General features: G+C 40.8%; 1 protein-coding gene across 2 annotated transcripts; it reads left to right on the forward strand.

Moving 5' to 3' along the window:
• Positions 1-560: 560 nt before the first annotated feature.
• Positions 561-12,628, forward strand: LOC142403834 (zinc finger protein 462-like). 2 transcript variants are annotated; one of them, XM_075490136.1, is made up of 4 exons: positions 561-2,320; positions 4,642-4,768; positions 10,870-10,984; positions 11,172-11,994. In XM_075490136.1, exons 1-4 carry the CDS (start codon positions 2,015-2,017, stop codon positions 11,236-11,238), a joined length of 615 nt encoding a protein of 204 aa, XP_075346251.1. In that variant the 5' UTR covers positions 561-2,014; the 3' UTR covers positions 11,239-11,994. The 2 variants fall into 2 exon arrangements, with proteins under 2 accessions (XP_075346251.1, XP_075346250.1); XM_075490135.1 differs by lacking the exon at positions 11,172-11,994 and adding an exon at positions 12,149-12,628 and having other exon boundaries at positions 575-2,320.
• Positions 12,629-12,637: the final 9 nt, after the last annotated feature.

The raw sequence follows: 12,637 nt of genomic DNA on the forward strand, positions 1-12,637 counted from the left end.
CAAGGGCCAGCTGCTCCCCAAGGTCCAGGGAGTAGAGGAGGATAACATGGACAGTAGGGGTGGAGCCTTGCTGACCAGGGCCCAGCCCCACAGTACCTGAGCAAGGCAAGCAGGGCAGACCCAGAGATGATGACCAGGTTCTACCAAGAGTCCAGATCATCAGACAAATTTGCAGCAATGATACAGATCCAAGATCAAGCCAGGAAGTTAAACCACAGGTCAGAACCAGATCCAGTGACTGCCAAGCAGGTCTGTGGTGATAAGGCAAGTCCAAGATCAGGCTGGGAAGTCAGTCTATGTTGTGTTGCCTGTGATTTGGCAGGTGTGTGTGGGGGCAATTGTCAGTGAGATGATGGGTTTTACTGATATGAATTAGGATGGTGCATTGCTCCAAAGTGGTGGATAAAACCTTTTATACCATCCCCTGCTTTAGTGTTTTTTAAAATATGTGTCGTGCTAGAGAAAAATCTAATTTTCAAATGCTTTAAATAGTGTTTCTCTTTTAAAAAGTTGGAACTTTTTTCACTTTTAAAAACAAGTTACCTTATTTCAGTGAATTCAATTGCACAGAGCTGTAAATACCTTTTAAAATATTCTTGTTATGCATTCAAAATCACAGCTTTAACTCCTGTTATCTCTTAGAGCATGTGCACCCCTGTCCCTTTTCCCACTTGACCCTGAATGGACACAACTTAGAATTTATTTGCAACAGCTTCTTTAGCTGGAGAGGAACCACAAGTTTTCAGGGTCTCACTCAGATATAGTTTGGGGGGAAACTTCCACTTTTTAAAGTGCACAAAGAGAAAGTTCTGAGGTAGGAAAACTTCTATGTTCAAAAAAAGGGGACGACAGGGAGGAGAACAAACTGAGGAGGGTGGAATATTTAGATGGGCTGTGAAAAATTAGGCTCATGAGCAGTGGGGGTTATGCATTGGCCAAAGACAAATGGATGAATTCTGTAGCTCTTGCCTCCCTATAGAAATTATAAGAGATGTGTCAATGCACACAAGTCCCCTACCCTTCATGTTTACCCTCTAAGAATCAAGCCTGGAATTATTTTTGTTTGTTTGTTTGTTTTAAGATATCATTAATGATGATCTTCATTAAGAAGATCAAACTCTTCCTTTAATCTGCAGTCCATAAGGAATAATAGTACTACATTTCAGTGTTCTACCTCAAAAGGACAGTTGAGTAACAAAAGCTGTAGTGAAGATCTTCTGGTGACCCTCTGCTGAAAGGTCAAATTTGGGATTTCCCCTGCATGCACAGCTCAGAGAACCACAGTGGATGAATGTTGCATAGATCAGGATTCTGGCTCTATAGAAAGACTGAAATTAATTGTGCTGCCCTATTAAAAGTGTGTGTTTTGCATGAGAGGAAGGAAGTAGAGAGTTTAATAACTCAGTGAGAGCATTTTCAATACATGCTTGTAACATAATCAGAATTGTGGGAAGCATGAAATTAAGTAGGTGTGGATTTTGAATCTTAACTATTAAAAAACTGAGGGTGTATTGAAAGTTTCTGCCCCTGGCTGATCTCTGCACCACCACCTTCAGGAGAAGATACTGCTGCACACAACCTCTCACTCCTCCAGTGAGTAGCATTAAATGTGATGGTGAGGATACCAACTCTGATCATCAGAAGCTGGGAGGTTGATGTATTGGGAATCACCCTACATGCTCCCTGTTTATTACAATTCTAGCACCTTTTACTGGCTTCTGTCATGTATTGAACCAGAATGGATCTTGGTCTGACTGATTTATGTCTGCTTTTATATTCCTAGGCTCTGCTACTCTGTCTCACAAATCTGCCCTAACACTCTTATCTGCCCCAAATCTCTTCTTCCCATTCTGTTCACCTAATGAGTGGTTACATTTGCAAGGACACTTGCATTTGTAGTCATGTAGAATTAACCCTGTCTGTATAGAAAGGGAATTTTCTTGTATTTCTTTGTTGGTCCAGTTTTAGCTCGGTAGATGGATTGCATACACAAATAGCAGATCCTGTTTCTTGAATGGGTGATATGTTACAAGCTGTTGACACATTGCCTGATGGTTTTTATTTCTTAAAACTTAATAATTCCCCTCTCCCCACAGAAGAGCGGGTTGTTCCCATTGAAGTTTGCCGTTCCAAACTGTCAAAATACTTGCAGGGAGTTGTTTTCCGCTGTGATAAGTGTACCTTTACCTGCTCCAGTGATGAGAGTTTGCAGCAACACATAGAGAAGCACAATGAACTTAAACCTTATAAGTGTCAACTCTGCTACTATGAGACCAAACACACAGAGGAGCTGGACACTCATCTTCGAGATGAGCACAAGGTAACATCCAAAGGGGTTTAATTTGTAACAATCTACTTCTTGCAAATGCTATATCTGGTTTATTTGCATGTCCACTCTGAACAGCCAACCCGCATTTTTTTTCCAAAATTTGGAGAAGGCTCCTGTGCTGGACTTCAATTTCTCTCAAGTTCTGTATTTTTTCAGAAAAAGCATTTGTATATATTGTGAGATTTTGTTTTAAGTTATGAAACAACATTAAGGCTGTGTGATTCAGACACTCTAAGACACAGGAGCTTCCAAAGTGTAAGATAGCTCTGGCAACTTGGGCAAAGTGACATGCCATGCATATTTTAATAACACAAGGCAGTACATTCCAGTTTACATTTAACAAGGGAAAGATAGAAGCTCGTTATACTTACTGCTTAAGTTAAGGCTGCTTTGGTGTTTGTTTGGAACCTTCTGAGTGCAGACTTGATCCATACTTGGAGAAGTCACTAGAAAGCTTCCACAGACTTCTGTCTGCTTTGGATGTCTGTAGTTCTCAGCTGTGTTGCTGTGAGAGTAGCAAAATTCTAGAACTGAGGCATGTTTAGAGAGTATTTTTTTTGTCAGTTTGTGGGGAGGGAACTCATTGAATCCAACTATCAGGAGCTGAGCTGCCTGATTCTCACTAAAAACTTGTTCACGCTTTGTTGACTGTGTTGTGGTTTAACCCCAGCTGGCAACTAAGCACCACACAGCCGCTCGCTCACCCTCCCCCCACCCTGGTGGGATGGGGGAGAGAATCAGGAAAAAAAAGTAAAACCTGTGGGTTGAGATAAAGACAGTTTAATAGGACAGCAGAGGAAGAGAAAAGAATAATAATAATAATAATGATAAAAGAATGTACCAAACAAGTGATGCACGATGCAATTGCTCACCAAGCAGCGATTGCTGCTCCCCAGCCAACTCCCCCCAGTTTATATACTGAGCATGACGCCATATGGTGTGGAATATCCCTTTGGTCAGTTGGGGTCAGCTGTCCCAGCTGTGTCCCCTCCCAACTTCTTGTGCACCCCCAGCCTACTTGCTGGCGGGGCAGTGTGAGGAGCAGCAAAGGCCTTGACTCTGTGTAAGCACTGCTCAGCAATAGCTAAAATATCCCTGTGTTATCAACACTGTTTTCAGCACAAATCCAAAACATAGCCCCATACAAACTACTATGAAGAAAATTAATTCTGTCCCAGCCAAAACCAGTACAGGGAGAAAATATGATGAAAAAGCTCATGGTTCAAGATAAAGACAGGGAGATCACTTACCAATTACTGTCAGGGACAAAACAGACTTGACTTGGGGAAAATTAAGTTAATTTATTGACAATTAAAATAGAGTTGGATGGTGAGAAACAAAGATAAAACCTTAAACACCTTCCCCCGCACACCTTGGCCTATTTTTCCCAAACTCAACTTCTCTCCTTCCTTCCCAACTCCTCTACCTTCTTCCCCCACCCCGAGTGGCGCAGGGGATATGGGGAATGGGGGTTGCAGTCATTTCATAAGAGTTCCTCTCTGCCGCTCCTTCCTGCAGGGGTGGCCTCTGTGGAGGGAGTTCAGGGGCTGCCCTGTGCCAGACAGATATGGTTCCAGCCAGCTCAGTAACGGACCCACCGCTGGCCAAAGCTGAGCCCATACGTGAAGCTGGTGGTGCCTCTGTGAAAACATATTTAAAAAAGGGCAGAAAATGACAGAGAGAGTAGGTGGGAATGCAGAGAGAATGAGGAAACTGAGAGGAGGAGGGAATTGGAGGGAAACAACAGAGTAGGAGGTGCTCCATGGTGGAGCAGATACTCTCGAAGGGACTCCAGTCCGTGGAGAACCCACACCAGGGCAGCTATTCCTCCATTCCATGCCCCCCACCCCCAAATGTCCATAAGAACAGTTGATGACTTGGGCTCTGTCTGTCAAAGTGGTCACTCAGGTCCCATCTTTTCACACATGAAGCTGAATAAAGCATTCACAAAGGATTTTTCTGCAGTGATGGTGTGCAATAGTGATGCTTGATCCTATCAGTTTTACACTCCCATGAAAGGAGGGAAACAACAGAGTGCTTAGCATTGCTTGGATTTTTTACTTTCAATACCTCAAAATGAGGGAAGCTTCTGAAATAATAGGATCATTTTGAGAAGCAAAATGGAGAAATTTAGTATAAAAAAGGAAAGAGGAATCATTAACAGTGAATGTAATTGTGTTTGAAGGGAAACGAGTATTAATTTGACTAGGTGCCTGATAAATTTCCCATTTCAACCTATAGCTTTGTTGGTGGGTTGTTTTTTTCAATACTTGATGATGGTGTTTATTGTTGACAAACCCGTTTCTTTTAAGGTGAGTCGTAATTTTGAGCTGGTTGGACGGGTTAACTTGGATCAGCTGGAACAAATGAAGGGAAAAACAGAGAGCTCCAGCAGCGATGAGGAAGAAAAAGAGTTAAGCCACAAGACTGAAGAGAGAGGTCAGTATAGTTGCTTTTTCTTTTATGCTGGATACTGTAATGGACCCTGCCAGTTCCATCAAGCAAGATCAGCTGTTGACTCTACAGCAGATTCCTTAAGTCATGGAAGCTTGTCAGTACAGGCAAAATGGAGCTTTTGTCAAGACACTTCCTGGAGGAATTTTGTGTTTCTAATGCTTATGACAAGATTTCTGTTTAAGAAAACCAAATCATGCTCCAAAAAAAACCGTTATGAGAAAATACTGGTAACATCTGTGACTGTGCAGATAACATCTATGAGGGCTCAGAAAAATACATAAGTGGAGTATTTTAGTGAGCTGTCAGATTATTCTGTGTTGGTAACCCATGTTCAGCTTTGCTGCTCCACATAATACCAGTGAGGGATATAGTTCAGTGGCCAAGCTTATTTTGGGGCTATTGTCTGCCCACTGTCTGCCCAGTGCTTACAAAGCATTCCTTCCCTCCTCTTTGTGAGAGTTGACCCTTTTGCCATCACTTTGGTCGGCAACTCTGAAGCCAGGGTAGTTCCATTCCTTACCTCCAAATCACCGTTCCAACTGTGTACTTTACATTTGTGCCTAAATTCACATCTATGAATAATCCCACTGAGTTCACTAAGTCTTATTCACGTGTTTTTGTTCAGATGGTTAGCTGAGTAGGGATAAAGAAAGGTAGTTCTTGGTGAATTGGACTGTGAGGGGGGGTTGTGTGTTTTTGTGTTTGTTTGGGGGTTTTTAAAATCATTTTAGTGCAAATATCTGGTCCTGACTGGAATACTCTATGTATTCTCACAATCTGCTCTATAGTGCATGACTTCATCAATGGAATGCAATATGTTTGCAGGTCTTATTCAACAGTAAAAGTAGCTTGATTTGAACTAATAACTGCAGTGAGCCTTGTCATGCCTAATCATCAGGTTCCAGGGGTCATCCAACCTCCTGATGCTGAGTGCAGGCTGCCATGTTTCTATGTACTTATAACTAAAAGCATGCTTCCATATTTACCTTTTTCCTTCTGAAATTTCAGTTTTCAATTGAAAACTCATTTCAAGTTCATTCAAGAGTTGTTCACAAAAGAAAACATGTCTCCCCAGGTCTTTTCAGACCTGTAAAAGTTAAGATTGCTAGATTCACAAGCAGTTTACAGAACATGAAGGGCCCATTAACACTTCACTTTGAGTGTGACTGGTGATATCTTTATTTAATGAGGAAGAGAGTGAGTTAGACAGGAAACAACTTTTATTGAAAAACATCCTCCATGAGATCTTTGTTAGCAGCCCTAAACGAAATCAGGAGAGGAGCAGGAGGGATGTTGGTTTCACACATGTTCCAAAGTTTGACTATTAACTCTGCACCCTCATGTGGAAGTTTGTTAAAGTGTCTGTTCAGTGGGGGATGTGACCCTAAGAGCTTCAGAGCTGAAAGAATGAGTCTAATGCTTTGACTAAAGGACCAGCTTCCCCTAACTTGCAGCTGTAGCAGACATTAATGTTTTGTGTAGACCAGCAGCTAGAAAGGGATGAAGAGTCATGATGTCTTTGTGAGGATTACATCAGCACTACACACAAGCACAGATGCTAAAATGACCCTGAAAACCATGGTATCCAGCAATAGAAAAAGAAGGTACTATCAGCTGAGCCTCATAAATCCCTATAAACTCTACAATGGGAGAAAAGAAAAAAAATAAAATTAAGGTCATCATTTAAATTGGCTTCAGGATACTTGAGATTTTTGATACTTATTATGAAAATATAAGAATATCACCTTCTAGGTTGGACATTTAAATTTGCAGGGAGAAACAGACATAACTGTGATTTGTGTGATTGTTGTGATAATCAAATGTAAGTATACAATTCACATAATGATTGATGCTGCTATAGCAATCCACTGTAGAGCCCTACCCTATCTCCATAGGAACTTATACAATGTACCTTTGTCTAATAAGCAGGATGCAGCTGTTGAAAGCAGAAGTGTAACTGATGTATTACTAGTCTAGTTAGTAAACCATGAAGAACCGCTTGGATCTGCCAAAAAGGTAGGAAACCAGGGGAAAGGTAATTCTGGCAGGGGGAGATTGCGACCACCGACTCAAGGACCACCTATCCCAATTATACCACCGACTCAAATGATGAGGTCAGAGAAGAACAACTAAGCACGCGTACTAATTTACATGCTAGGCGAAGAGATTTTAACCAATCATTTAATAGAAGAATACTGCATGTGTATTAGGAAGTTGAATATGTTAATGCTTTGTGTATAAATAACTGTTAATTTGAAAGCCTGGTGTGCTGTCTTGGGTCAGGCACCCATATCTGCGCAAATATTCAATAAAATACCTCTGCTCTGTGTGCATATTGGCATTTTGCACACCGGGTAAACAAACCCCGATTTTTGGGACAACATGATCAGTAATTAAGCTAGGTATAATGTTTTAGCAATTTTGTTTCTATTTTATTTTTTCACCTGCAGTCTTCTTTAATATCTGTGATTGGCTGAAAAATCTGTAGTTGACTGTTCAAATGAGTGATTTAAAAATCATGCTTATTTCCCAAATTGTATTTCACTGCTGTTCTTTCCCAGCTTCCCTTTAGAAGTGACAGTTGTTCATTTTTCTCCTTTTCAGGTAATATCAGTTCTAATTTTTCTTTTTTTTTTTTACTAGAGTGGATAAAAATATGGAAAGTCCTTATGCCATCTACCTTTATAAAAGTCCAAGTTCTACTGACTTTATCTTTTGCGAAATGTTATCTTGCACCTCATAGTGGTGGTCTTCAAGTGTCCAACTGACACAGGTGCTGAAGACGTGGCTATGTGGCTTGGGTGCAGTGTCACATGTTAACATCATCTTCTAGTTGATATTCAGAAGCTGCTTCCAATTCAAAAAAATTTTCACCCTATTAGGATAGGACTATACCTGTGCTCGTAAATATTGCCTGTAACAGTAGCTAATGTTGTCATAGCTTTCAAACCGCACCAAACTGTAATGTATTATACCACTTGGATGCTTTTGCTGATTTTAGTCTTCATGGTGTTATTTGCCTAGAGTGTATCTTCAGTCTCTGAGTATCTGGGAGGAAATGCTGGCTCAACCCTCTGAAGTCCATGATTTCAGCAGAGCCAGGATTTCTTCCTGTGAGTCAAGCTGTGGCCTAGATTGACAGCTTAAGACCAATGTATGCTGTCATTGCAAAGAATGGGCTGTTGGGACGCTGGACCAAAGAATCATTATTCCTCCTTGGAGAAGGAGGAGTTGGGCATGCCAGCTTAGCAGAGCTGAACTGCTGCGTCAGTTGGGAAGGTGTTGTGGGTTAACCCCAGTGGGCAGCTAAACCACACACAGCTGCTTGCTTGCTCCCTCTGCAGTGGGATGGGGGAGAGAATCGGAAGGGTAAAAAGTGAGAAAAATTGTGGGTTAAGATAAAGACAGTTTAACAGGGAAAGCAAAAGCCGCATGCGCAAGCAAAGCAAAATAAGGAATTCATTCACTACTTCCCATCAGCAGGCAGGTGTTCAGCCATCTCCAGGAAAGCAGGGCTCCATCATGTGTAACGGTTACTTGGGAAGACAAAACGCCATAACTCCAAACGTCCCCCTCTTCCTCCTTGTTCCCAAAGCTTTTATTGCTGAGCGTGACACCATATGGTCTGGAATAGCCCTTTGGTCAGTTGGGGTCAGCTGTCCCAGCTGTGTCCCCTCCCAACTTCTTGTACACCCCCAGCCTGCTCGCTGGCGGGGCAGTGTGAGGAGCAGAGAAGGCCTTGACTCTGTGTAAGCACTGCTCAGCAATAACTAAAACATCCCTGTGTTATCAACACTGTTTTGGTCACAAATCCAAAACACAGCACCATGCAGGCTGCTATGAAGAATACTTTATTCCAGCCAAAGCCAGTACAGAAAGGAAAGGAATGGTTGGTTGCTGGTAAAGGACAAAAGAAAATATTTGGACCTAGAAGGAAGAAGATGCGCGTGGAAAAGGATTAACTTATTCATCTGAGATGCTCTAGGGAAAGAGTAGCTGTTCTTGCTAGAAGTTGCATCCCAGAGGAACTGTCTGTCTCTACTGACCTTTATATCTTACTTTTAAAAGAAACCTGAATCTTTTTCTCTGTTTTTTCTCTTCAGTAGATAAAAATAAGTGTGCATGTGTGTTTGTGTGTGTAATGTGGGAAAATCAAATGCAAGTCAAGTGTCTGTGCAATATGTTACACCTCTTTTGTAGACCCCAGGTAAGTGCACGGCCTAATTACTCTTTCTGGGAGGCAGTCTGAATTCACAGTCCAGGAAACCAAACTAATCAGGGACTCATGGGGAAGTAGGTGGGAACATATAATGTATTCAGAAGGGACAGCAGAATTATTAGGGTAGTGCTTGTTAATGGAAATTATAAGTATAAATTCTCCCTATTCATTTGAGAAAAATAGGCTCTATTATGTCTGTACAGTCCTAGAATAAATTTCCTATTGTCTACTGTACTCTGGATTTGTTCTTGTACAGAAGAGCAGCTGTTGCCTCCAAAACTTCTACCCTCCATAGGTGTTGGATTAGTCATGGTACAGGGGCAATGTGTTTCAGTGGTGCTTATAAATTCGGACCATGTATATGGTATTAACTGTAGGAGTCAGATCCAGATGTAAATGGAGCCCTTGGCACTGACTTTCTTTCTGTTGCTCATATCGGGAGGGGACCTTGCTTTGTTGTTGTTTAACCACATAGTAAATCACTGATGCTAAGAAATATGAAATAAGGATTTTTTCTTCTAGATGGAAGGGACTTAAAAAAAAAAAAAAAAGTGTAAAGAACCATCCCATCTAGAACTTTATTAAAGGGCAACCAGTGGGAAACGTAGCAAAAATACCTTTACAAAATTTAACATATGGAGAAGAAAAGTGAGCACATGGGCAGTTCTGAATTTATAGGTTGATCTCTAATGGAGTAAATTTGAGAGCGAAGAAACCAAGTGAGCAGATATAAGAACTGAAATGAAGCAAAATCTCTTTTCTTTCATTATGTAATTCAGGAGGAGTCAGAAAGACATTCTGTTGATTTCTTACTTAACATAATCCCTGCTAAGAAATTAATGCTCTTGAGTATATGCTGTCTCATTTCCAGTGAAAAGAATGAAGTGAGATGGTCCATGAAATTATTTTTAAAGGCTTAGGTGGTGATCTTAATTTATTAGAAAATGTTTCATCTTTTGTTAAAGCTGGCTCTTTTCACATGGGGGGTTGGCTTTCAGAAATGCTGTCCCCTCAGCTGCCAGTAACTTTGGATGTAAAGCTAGGTGCTCGACACTTCTGCAAATGAGGCCCTAAATGTTTTGTATAATTTATTAGGATCAGATTAAACACCTGTGCAGTTAAGATACCATCCTTTCAGTGATATTCTCTTATTCATGAGACTTCATGTTGAGGGGATGACAATTTCTTATGAGTATCAGATGCCAAGTATACCAAGTCTCCATTTCCTAAGATTTGCACCACTGATTTGAAAATTACATGTTGACTCAAGTGTTCTCTTTTGGTTTTGCTTTCAAGCTATTTTCACACTAAACTCTCAGTGTTGGTTTTGACGTAAAACCCCACAATCTCTTCACTTGTTCAAATACAGGGAGCAATAAAACATCTCTGCAAATAGATATAACAAGCTTAAGATGGAGGATGGAATTTTTCAGCTGCAATGTGTGTTGTGACTTTTCAGGATGGCCCTGTAGCTTCTTGAAATCCTGGTCACTTCAGAGAACCTCAGTTCACTTTTAGATATTAATACAAAACCTTGGCTGTGCATGTTGGTGTCTAAGTGGGAAGCACTCCATTTATTTTGAAAGTCGTGTCGTCCCCCCCCGTCCCGTCCCCCCCCGCCCCATTTCCATATTGTATTTAATTGACCTTTTCTCATAGTGGTGGTTATAGAATTTTCACACCTTGCATTTTTAAGATAGGGAGGACAATTTCAGAAATATCTACTTTTTTAAAGGAAAATCTTTTGCTTCTTTGGGATATTTTTTCCTCCCTGAAGGGCAGCAGGAAAGATCAGAGTATAATCATAAAGGTCCCTTCTTGCCCTGATGCTCATGAATGTGCAGATAATTTTGTTCTTTCCCAGACTCCATGATGTATCCTGACAGTGGAGCTCCAGAGAAGCGCTTTCCATGTGAGTTCTGTGGCCGATCATTTACAGAGGGCTCTGAGTGGGAACGACATGTGCTGAGGCATGGCATGTAAGTTGGTTTGCAGACTCCTTTGCATAACAGCCCAATGTAACAGTTGATCTTTGTGCATCTCCCCACCCATTTCTCCCTTCCCCCCAAAAAACCCTGTAATGAAAGCAAACACAGGGATATGACAGATTATTCTAACAAGGGAAGAATTCTGTCTAACACAAACATTGTTGGATGCAATTATCAGATGTATTTACTCAACTAGATGCTTCTGTCCATCCTGTTTGACCCAGGAACCCAGAAATCCAAGGTAACTTGTTTTTAAACCTATACCTGAATATCTCCATATGTCCAAGCACCCTTCCAGTTTCAGGTCTAGATCAGACCTCAAACTGAAAGAACCTTTTATCTACAGATGGCCAAGGGTTTCCGGAATACAGATCGTTCCAGAAATTCCCTCTGTTTGGGAGATAAAATCTAGTGTTATCAAATCCAAATGTAGCACATCATAAATGTTCTTTACTATGATCCTAAAGCTTAAACTTCATTTCAAGGTGAATACCAGTTTGTTGGTCCAAAATTAACATTACTTGAGTCTATTGTTGATGTTTACTTGCTAGTAGAGCAGAATGGAAATGGCAGCAAATTATATGGAATCTGGGTTTCTTTGGGCTTTTTCTCTTCCTTATTATTTCTCTTTAGCATGCTTGCAACTAAACTTGGAGTTCCAGTGCAAAGAATTACGTACAGAGAAGTGTTAAGGGCTTCAAGTGAAGGAACATCTCAATATGTGTGCTGTCTCCCCAAAAAGCACATGGTGAAGTTAATAGCAAAGATCTTTTCCTTTCATGCTCATAAATATCAGTCCATGTTATGAAATAATAGGCATCTCTGGAACATTCATTTTCTTTCTCTTGACAAAGATCTGTTCAATAGAACAGATGTCTTTGCTGGCTAGAGTTTATTCAAAGAGGAGATCTCAGCCAGGATTACTGGCATGTGAAAGACATTTGAATGTAATATTGTAGCTAGGCTGTGGAGGGATAAAGGGTAAGAGAAAGTATTATTTCTTGTCTGTTTAAATAAAAGTACTTGAAATGTTGCAAGCTTTAATAAGATTTATTGGTTTGTTAACTGTTTGGGAGCAGTACTCTCCCTATTTCCTTGTATCCAAAGCATGTTTGGATTGTAAAGGTTTCCATTTTCTGCTGCTTGGATTTTCAGGGCTCTGAATGAAAGTAAGCAAGGGACCAGAGAGGACAGCAAACTGAAGGAGAACACAGAAAAGACTGTTAATACACTGACAGTAGAAGAAAAGGAAAGCACTGAGAAAATGGTGGTGGACTTGTCCCACAACAGTGAAACTACAGTCAGCGTTGTAGCTGCTGACAAACCTCTCCAAGAGACCTCAGAGGCCAAAAATGAATAAAAATTTGGTGTGATTTTAATCAACTTACTTGAACAGTGGTGAATGGGAAGGGATGGACAGGTGGGGTGGGCAGAAGGAAGAAACAAAGCTGCTTTTAGGAATGAATGATCTATTTTCAAAGCACTGGTACCTATGTGAGTGTGTGTATATTAAAGTTATTTAAATGATGGAATAAGTGGTTCCATTATATCACTGCATCTTTTCTTCTGGATCTTGACAATGGGAAGTTACATTCATACTGGACTAATGAAAGAACTCCCTGTGTCTCTACATTACACTGTGCT

Source organism: Mycteria americana, unplaced genomic scaffold, assembly GCF_035582795.1.
Source record: "Mycteria americana isolate JAX WOST 10 ecotype Jacksonville Zoo and Gardens unplaced genomic scaffold, USCA_MyAme_1.0 Scaffold_44, whole genome shotgun sequence".
Taxonomy (NCBI): domain Eukaryota; kingdom Metazoa; phylum Chordata; class Aves; order Ciconiiformes; family Ciconiidae; genus Mycteria; species Mycteria americana.